Source organism: Vigna radiata, unplaced genomic scaffold (assembly GCF_000741045.1).
Source record: "Vigna radiata var. radiata cultivar VC1973A unplaced genomic scaffold, Vradiata_ver6 scaffold_100, whole genome shotgun sequence".
In the NCBI taxonomy this organism is placed as follows: domain Eukaryota; kingdom Viridiplantae; phylum Streptophyta; class Magnoliopsida; order Fabales; family Fabaceae; genus Vigna; species Vigna radiata.
In genome coordinates, this window is record NW_014544133.1 from 1,017,850 (window position 1) to 1,027,526 (window position 9,677).

A 9,677-nucleotide genomic window follows, 5' to 3' on the forward strand; every position below is an offset into this window, starting at 1 on the left:
ATGAAACACGATGTCAGTTTTATTTATTAAAAACTCAAATAATATAAATATTTATTTAAAATTGTAAAAATATGAATATCATCTTACTAAAAACAAACGAATAAGTGTCTATTTTATTTATATTACACAAGGGTTTGAGAAATTTGTTTAGGATTAATTTTCTTATAAATTATTAAAAATATTTATATAATGAAAATACACAAAAGAGTTGATATTAAAATGTGTATCTCTGTCTTTATTGTTCTTATAAAAAAGAAAATATTATTTCTATCTCAAAAGATGAAAACACAGGAAAAAAAGAATGGTAGAAATTTAGAACATAAACAGTTTAAGATGCCAAAATCTTTTTGCCCTCTCTAGTCATTGTCATCTCTCTTCTCCTTGGAATAAGTCTCTTTTCTAGAAATAATAAATAAATAAATAACACCTTTAATTTTCATTCTTATTTTACAATAATTATGCCATTTGTAATAATCAACAAAACATAAAAAAGTTGTGGTCGAGATACAACTTAAAACAATAATTGCACAAAAATAATGATAATTCATTTCTTTTCTTTTTTGCTTATATATTTTTGTCTCTGGTCACTTTCATGTGTGGGATTATTCTTGTCTGACTTATTTTAATTAAGATATTATTCTGCTCCTTTACCAATCAAACAAAAGATTTAAAAAATATAAAAATAAATAAAAATTATAATAGACAAACACATTAAAATAACAATATGCACTTGCTGTGAACAATTATGTTTGGCATCTTGTCTTGATTACTCTTCTTTTTTTCTTGTCTTTACCATGTGAACCAATCTTATATGTAGCAGGTCAGAAAAAGGAATCAAAGAAGACCACACAATCTTTGTTTTTTTTTTCTGTTTTTTTTTAGTTAAAGAGAGAAAAGTAAAACAACAAAAGAAGAGCATTTTTCAGTCATATAAATGACTTTTCCTAATATCCAGAGAGTGGACAAACATGTTAGCATGCCTCTGTTTTGGTTTTTCTGAGTCAACCATTCAAAAGCTTCACCTCAATTATCTTCTTTTATTGTTCATGTACCTTTCTGTACATATCACAGATCAGACTATATTTTCATAAAGAAATAGAGTGAACACAAACAAATGAAATACACAATTGAAATCAATATTGACTTGTCAAGTTTAATAGTTTATATAAATTTAAAATGCAATAGAAACTAGATTTTAATGTGATTTTAGTTTAGTAAAGTAGGTTTAAGTTAGTATTTTTCATGTATTATTAAAAATTAGATGTTATTGTACTTCTAGTGTGACAGCTACAAGTAATGTTTTCAAGTTTATATAACATTAATTTGTATAACTTAAAAAAAAAAACATAAATTATAAGTTATTTATCTATCTTAAAATTATTATATTGAATACAATTCTTTAAATATGTTGAGTGTTTTAATATTTGCAACCTATTTCCTCCACCATGTGGGTAGAGGAAAATTATAGAACCAATAATCATTTTAAGCTTGTAGTTTTCTATTTTACTTAAATACAACACTACTCATTTTCCAAGCATTCTTATTTCTATTCTTCCTCTTAATTTTCATTTTCATTTTAATTATTGCATTCCAATATTTCTCAAGAATTAAATTTAATTCAGCATAGGTAAAAATAATTTTTGTAGAGAAATTAATAAAAAAAATTCTCAATTTAACTTTCACATATAATAATTTTCCCTACAAAATAATATTTTTATTTTATTCTTCCTGAATATCTATAGATATTTTTGTCTCTCAACAGGTGTGAAGGGTAACTAAGACAATGTTGTTGTTAACAGAGTATGTAATGCTTACTTCTCTTTTTCCTTATATTGTGCTTATTTTTTGCTTTCTTATAACATGTTTTGAAACACTTTGAAACCTATTTCAAGCAAGAAAAAATCCTTAAAACATATACTAAGTTAGAGAACAAATGCACCTCCCACTTATGACTAAGTGATGGTCAACTTAAGCTCAAACATGGATTTAATAGTAAAAAATATCTTTTCTCAGATTTACTTGGAACTGCAACATACTCCAATATTTTATAATTTACTTGTGTGTTCCTCAAACTATGATATATTTCTGAGATTCCAACATTCATGAGACAAGTTTCATCACCTACCATTGACCAGCTTCAAATGGACCATAGAATTAGAAAAGAAAACCTTGCACATGCTTTGGAAAAAAGGAATGATAGAATAATAAAGATTTCAAAATAATGGGAAAAATTTATACCTACGGTTCCTTGACATACAAACATTTCATTAAATCTATGATTACACAACAAAATACATTTTATTAAATCTATGATTACACAGCAAAATGAGCTGTGTTTTGGGACCACAATATGACCATACATATCCATAGCAAAGGAACAAATCTAATACACTATGATGTCGGCTAATAAATTCATCAAGAAATGTAAGCTAATATAAATGCTATTAGATTAAAATGAAGGATCAACTGATGCAAAGTGAGACTAATCATAAAATCATTGATAAAAGTCCTAGAATGTGAGAGAGTAGTGAATTGAAGGAACACTGTATATATCTCAACAGTTCTATAAAGAAAAAATGAGAAGAAATCATGCGACATTATTTAAGAATAATACAAGTTGTTACCACCCCAAAGACTGAGAATCAAGCATATACCCAAATACGGGTTGAAGAAATTTACAAGAGAAATCCTCATGCCTGAGAACATCATGTGTTCCATTAATATAAAAACCGGCACTGCTTACCTCTATAAACTGTCATCTAAAAGTTTTAAGCCTCTTAGTAGTGATTAGGTTAACTGGATCAATGGAGGGTTACCGGCCGGGCACCTCTGTCGGCGGGGCCTCCTTGTTGTCTTGCCCCAACCTGTTAAGCTTCTATCCTCCAATCCAATTTCAATGTTATTAAGCTGCTGAATCAGTGGGGTGCTAGTTTCATTTGTTGCCACCGGTGTAGGTGGAGAGGGGGCAACCTGTGTCCGTCGCCTTCCCCGGCCACCACCATTCCTAGATGAGCTTCTCCTAGTTAATCCTGAATTCCATGAATAACCTGTTCCCCTCATGATCCCACCAAATGTCTGAAGATCTTCTGTTACTTCATGCCTTGATAAAGATGCAAGGCCTGGAAGAATGTCCCTTTGGAAGTCCCTTCGCTGTCGCCCTCTCCTTGCTGGCCCCTTTCGTGTCCTAGTTGGTAACAAAGTAGTTGTTTCTTCCACTTTGAAGTTTTCAGGAACAAGAGGCTTGGGCATGTAGTCTTCTTCCTTGGTGTATGGCAAGTTCAATGTCATTGCCTCAAAGTAATCCAATCCTCCTGAGGAACGCTGGTCATTGTCCTCGGCATCTTTTTCCCTTGAAGCATCACAATTTCCCTCTACATTATCTTTGCATGAGGAAACTATGTCTGCAAACCAATTTAGCAAGTCCACCGTTGGACATTCTGATAAACTTTCACTGGTCACACCATCCACTTCATCAAAGGAAAGAGATGACAGGACAACAATTGCCTCTGCTGCATTTGTCATAAGTTCATTATCCTTTGGCTGTTCAACTGAATGTTTTAGGACTTGCGATGATTGTAGAGAAGTTTCAAGTGGCTTTTCTGCGGAAAGAACATCCTCTTCTGTCTCAAGAACAACAGGGGCTTCCAAATCTATATTTGCCTTCATTTTTACATTGTCACTTGGTATAGTTGTGAAAGATCCTTCATCCTCACTCATACTCAAGTTCAGGTCAATTTGATTTCTAGAGTCTGCTTTTGTAGGAGACCTTGTCTTGCTAGCAGCAGTTTCAGTGAATGCTTCTTTATCCAACTCAACAGCAGCAGCATCACAAGGCAAGTTGATATCAAATATCTGTTTTTTCTTATTTTCTACTGCTTTTACATCAGATGGATTATGATTTGACACAGACTGAGAAGTGATTGAGGACATCTCCTTGGCAGAAATACGAGGCATCTCAAATATGGGAACTCCAAGAATTTTCTTATCCCTAGAGCTTTCATACACCTCTGTCCTCCTCACCTCAATGTCATTAGAACACAAAACTGAATTTATATTGTGCATAAATTGCCCGCTAGGTCCCTTTCCAGTTTCATCTTTGTTGGACAATGAGGCAGCATGGAATAAACCTGACTCTCCTGCAGAGTTTTGTACTCCATTCTTACATGTTGTCTTTCCTCTAAGCCAGGGTAACGCAACATGACACTCCTCATTCTTCTGTTCTCCATCCATTATCCCAACAATGCCTGACTGGGGACCAAAGTTGTTGGATGAACCATTCGGAAGCAGAACATTCAAATCAATATCTTTTCCAGACTTCATGTTATTACAATTTGAATCTGAACCCTTACAGGATTTGGATGGAACATTATTGACAAAATGATCGGGAATTATCTTAAAGTCATTTTTATGATTGAGATAGTCATAGCTAATAGAAGAGATGTTCATTGATGGTTCCTTGGAGCCAGATGAAGACCCAGGGAAAAATCCATTCTGTAGAGGTGCATCACAACGAGAACCTGTGCTAGGCTTGGAATTCATATTCAGAGGCCAGCATTCTTCCAATATCCCATTGCTTTGTGACTGGGAAATTCTAGTCAAAGCACCAGATGCATGAAATGGAGGTGTCTGAATTGACATCAACCTCTGGCTTAGGCTGCTATTGGCCATTTCCCAAGAAGAAGCTGAATGAGACCAAGACTTAGATAAATCAGAGGAAGGAGAAGCTGCAAAAAGACCAGGTCTAAGTAATGGTATCACAGACTCAGGATGCTTGTTGATGGTGTATTCATGATTTCTTTCACTGATATGAAAGTCACTAACTGTCTTTTCCTTCCAGATATCAGCAGCCTTGTTTCGACCATTTATATAATCAGATGCAGGTTCATGAAATTTACTAAATGCATCTTGTATTGTTTGGGAAGATAAGGGTGATTTCTCCAGTCTGAGGACGTGTGGACCAGATTGTGCGTTGATATTAGCTTTCCCTGCGAATATTAGCAACATGATTGTCATGGAATAATTAGAATCAGAAGTAAATATCAATGGTGATTGTTGCCAGATAAGAAAGACAAATGTACTCCAAAAACATAGAAACACAAAGGAAACAGATTTAAATTTCACTTGGAGAAAAAAGATTCAATTTTACTACTAGTAAAAGATAGTTTATAAACAGGAAACAAGAAGAAAGGCAACAAAGTGCATAATGTACAGTAATTCATTCTCTAACCTGCCCCAGGTACTGATTGATACCACCCTTTTCCACCCCTATTGTTCTCCAAATAACCATTATTTTGAGCCCAACTGTCAGTTCCATGATTTGAGTTGAGCAATTGTTCCCTAGATAAACCAAAAAACTCTGACTTTTGTTTGGGAGCGGCATAGAGATCAGAACATTCAGCTTCCCCTTGACTGGGATTACGGTCCAGAACATGAACATATGGAGAATTGTATGTTTCTTCCACTTGAAGAGGTTCGTTTAAGTCAGCCAAACCATTTCTTCTCCTTAAAGATTGCTCAGATCTTGAAGTGTCTTCTTGATTGCCAGTCTTCTCACCATTGCCACAAAAATGTTCCCCATCACCCTCCTTCCCATTTTTACAGTTTCGATCAGGAAGAAAGAAAGATGGATCACTTGTCTTTTCATCACTGAGCTTTTCACTTTCCTCAGTATCAATGTACTCATCGGCAGGGAGGTGAAGGTCAAACATTTTTCTCCTCACCTTCGAGGGTCTGGACTCAAGCACCTCAACGTCTTTCGAACTACATCCATTTGGGGATGGAAACGGACTTGTTTGTTTGCCAATCCCTTTCATCGAATCCAAAGGAGAATGAATGCCCTCAATTCCGGACACAGATGTTTTAGCACCACAAGAATTTCCCAAAGGAATGTGCCATTTTTGTCCGGCATCATTTGTTAATTGAGATGCCATTTGACCTGTGGAACACGATGCCTCAATTGGTATCTGGTTTCTGTCTAGTTCTTTCTTTTTAACCTCACTCATCAAATCCCTTTGTATTCTGTACAAACGGTGAAGTTCATAGACCTGCTTGAAAAATATTGTTTAAATATATCAAAAGGTTCAACAATCATGGCATACAAAAGAAATTAAACTTCAAAAAAAAAATCACTTGAACCATGATATAGGAAATCTAAAACTGAGTGAACTTAATCTTGCAACATAATATGATAAGTTACTGAGTTATCAGCTCCTGCTGCAACTACTGAAACATAACACAGTTTAAGACAGAGATCTCTAAGATGCATAAAAAAAGAAATACAACAAAAAATAAACCAATAAGACTCAATCCAGAAACACTGAATCCACACCATACAAATTATTCATGCGGCAGTCTCAGGACAAAGTCCGAAACTAGAAGTTTCCTACCTGATTTTTAAATATGGCCTCATGCTCAAGCATCATCCGCTTCACAGCATCCCTATCATATCCAGAACATGCGTCTGTTGCAGAACTTGGCAAATAACTATTATAGTACTGCCCATTTGAGAGCGACTTATCCCCATAGAATAGGGGCCAGCCACAACTGCTAGATTCCTCATTAAGATCTCTCATTGAGTAATATCCTGGAAGATTCTGAACTTTGGTTCCCATTCCTGATGATTGATCAGTAACATGCAAATCAGTATTTGGGAACAAATTAACATTTCAGATGCTGCACTGTATCAACTACCACAAACCCCATCAATAAAAAGCAGTCAAACAACTGAATAACACAAATCCAGACTCAATGGCATAACATGGAATGATAGCACAGAATCTCACAAATAGATACTCACTTTTTAACAAAAATTGAATTCCACTTGAATGGTTTAGTAAACTTCTCAACACACAAAGATGAACATGGTCAGAATTGGATAGATTGAATTTTCTGCACTTCTGTTCAGTTTATCTCAGAAATAAGGGTGTCAAAACAAAGAATTGGATTCTTCAAAGTAAATCCCCGCCTATAAAACCTCATTCACTCCTTCCCATGTACTTGTTCCTATGACATGCATCTTAAATCTTAACCAGTTGCAATTATGACCTATTTCTTTCTATTTCGAGCAATGTCAATTTTTTAGTCACTAATGCTAAAAGCCTTTAAATGCATGATGATACTTGAGCTAATTTTTGTGAAATACACTATGAATCAGAGGTACTACTTTTAACATTATGCATCAACTTTTATGGTACAAGAAAATGTGTATGTACTTCATCCAATATAGAAAAGGAATGACATGCATTTAAGAATTTCCATGTTAGCCATAGAGAATATTATATAATATATTAAAAATTATGGTAGGATATAACTATTACTAGTTCATATTACCATAACCAGTTGAGAATTCACAAAACTACAAATTCTTTGGGTTGCAGATCAAAATGAAACACCCTTGAATAGAGGATTTTACGCCACTGAATATGTAAATGAATTACCGTTTCACTAGTGCTGGCTTTTGACACATAAAAAGACTGACAATAGGGATCACTATTATTGTTAAGACAAATCGATAACAATCGTTGACCAGCAAACCACCCATCATTTGTTAAAGGTGCAACAATAAATTTGAAGTGAATTTATAAAAGGAACATAGCAATTACTAGTTCACATTACCACAACCAGTCAGAATTCACAAATTACAAATGCTTAGGGATGTAGATGGGTAAATTACCAATGCTTAGGAAAGTAGATAGGAATGCAACACCCTTGAAAAGATGATTTTCAACTGCTGAATGCATAAATGCATTACCGTTACTCTACTGCTTACTTTGACACGTCAAAAGATTTATAATAGGGATTATTATTATTGTAATGACAAACCGACAACATCCACAAACAGCAAACCTCCCACAATTCGCTAAAGATGAGATGATAAATTTGAAGTCAATCTAACGCACTGATCCAAACAATATAAAATGGCCTCTTTTACCCCAATCTGGAAACACTTATTGAATACACTCTAGATTCTCTTGGTGTATTTGAATATTTTGTTGTTGAGAACTTTGCCCAAGAATGCCATAGGTCAACTAGTACAGTTGAACACAACCATTACCCTGCCAGTAATAATCACTCCATGGAAGTAATAGCCAAATCCACAAAACCACATTTGGTAGGAATGTGGAAAAGGTTTATAAATTCATTGATTATCCTAACAAAGCAAACAAAACCTGAAATATAGGCATAAAGGCAGTAGCACAAGCACAAGTGATGGCAATAAACCTAAATCTTGGCAAAGTAGACAACCTTTTATAACAAGAGTTTTGTCAAGCTTTCATATGCATGAAACACATTCAAACTTCACCAATTAATATCAGGTCTAGGAAATTTTCAAAATCTTTGTAAATGGTTGATGAAAAATCTCCAGAGCAGTTACAAACAAGGCACATCATAAAGTAACCCAAAATTTTAGGGAACACAGGTCCCTCACTTCAATTCAAACTTCAGAGGCATAAAGATTGAAGGACCAAACACAGGACAAATGAATGACAAAATTCAATTAAGCAGATCCACTACAGCAATTATCTAAACCAACACAGNTNTGGATGCTTACAACCTGAAGAAGCATTTGAAAGCCTAAAATTAAGTATCAGAACTTTCCATCAACAAAATTCAAAGCCTAATTAAAAATGAAAACAGCTGTGCGCCGGAGTTAATTGGAGTAACAATCTCCCCAACAACAGAATCCAAGGAATTCTCCACTTTCATCACAGTCAATAAAGAACCGAAAATAAACAAACAAAACCAACATTCACAAAGTGAAAAAAAAAATTATATTTGTACCCATACATAAATACATAAATTAATAAAAAAAAAATCCAGTGAGAGTAAAAGAAAATTTACCTCAGACCCACATCCTCTAAACACCTTCTTTCAAGAATCCCATAGAGATTCCACCATTCAAAGCACCAACACAATCACAGAGAGAGAGAGAGAGAGAGAGAGAAAATTCAGAGCCTTTTTAGTCTCCAGCTATTTGAAGCCGAAAAGGGTAACTAGAACTAAAACCAATAACAATTATAAGACAAAATAACAAAGAGGGTGTTGTTGCAACACCATTGAAAGAGCTTAGATCGTCATCAGGTTGAAGAAAAAGAAGAGATTTCGATCTGCTGGGCCAGCCACTCTTCCTTCTCTCTCTTTCTCTCTCAAAGAACACTCACACAATTAGGAGAAGAAAGAATGGACCTTTTTTTCTTAGAGAGAGAAACATTTTTAAAGAGAGAGATCCCAGATAAGAAATCTTCACACAAACAAACGACCTTCTAAGAACAGTGACATGAAATTTGTCAACATCCGGTCTCTTTTTATTCTCTGCTTTTTCATCACTCCTCTCTCTCTCCCTCTCTCTCTCTCTCTCTCTCTCTCTTAACCTTCCTTTACCATTTATATTATATAAAAATAATTATTATTTTTTCGTTGATTTTTTCAGAATATATTTTTATTTATCACAAACAAATGGGCATTTCTAGATTCTCTCCATCTTCCTTGTTTTTTCCTAACCATATCAATGATCAAATAACATATCATATGCTGTCTATTATTATCATTAAAAGATAACAGAACATTTTCAGCATAAGTATTCATACTATCATACTTAATATTTTAACATTTAAACATACATAAGTACATATGGACTTTTGTTAAAAGGTTATACAATTCAATATCTTCCATTCCTT

The 9,677-nt window shown here is 34.2% G+C and overlaps 1 protein-coding gene across 1 annotated transcript; it reads right to left on the bottom strand.

The window, feature by feature from the left end:
• Nucleotides 1–2,550: 2,550 nt before the first annotated feature.
• Nucleotides 2,551–9,350, bottom strand: LOC106755315. Its single transcript, XM_014637445.2, has 4 exons — nucleotides 8,842–9,350; nucleotides 6,387–6,613; nucleotides 5,228–6,044; nucleotides 2,551–4,985 (listed from the first exon to the last, which is right to left on the bottom strand). Exons 2-4 carry the CDS (start codon nucleotides 6,609–6,611, stop codon nucleotides 2,788–2,790), a joined length of 3,240 nt encoding a protein of 1,079 aa, XP_014492931.1. The 5' UTR covers nucleotides 6,612–6,613; nucleotides 8,842–9,350; the 3' UTR covers nucleotides 2,551–2,787.
• Between the last annotated feature and the right edge of the window lie 327 nt (nucleotides 9,351–9,677).

Excerpts from the sequence above, each read along its gene's own strand:
- LOC106755315 (XM_014637445.2), bottom strand. The coding sequence starts at position 6,611 with ATGGGAACCAAAGTTCAGAATCTTCCAGGATATTACTCAATGAGAGAT. Across the intron at positions 6,045-6,386 it reads AGGCCATATTTAAAAATCAG|GTCTATGAACTTCACCGTTT; the intron begins GTAGGAAACTTC and ends TTTTTCAAGCAG. Across the intron at positions 4,986-5,227 it reads TCAATCAGTACCTGGGGCAG|GGAAAGCTAATATCAACGCA; the intron begins GTTAGAGAATGA and ends TAATATTCGCAG.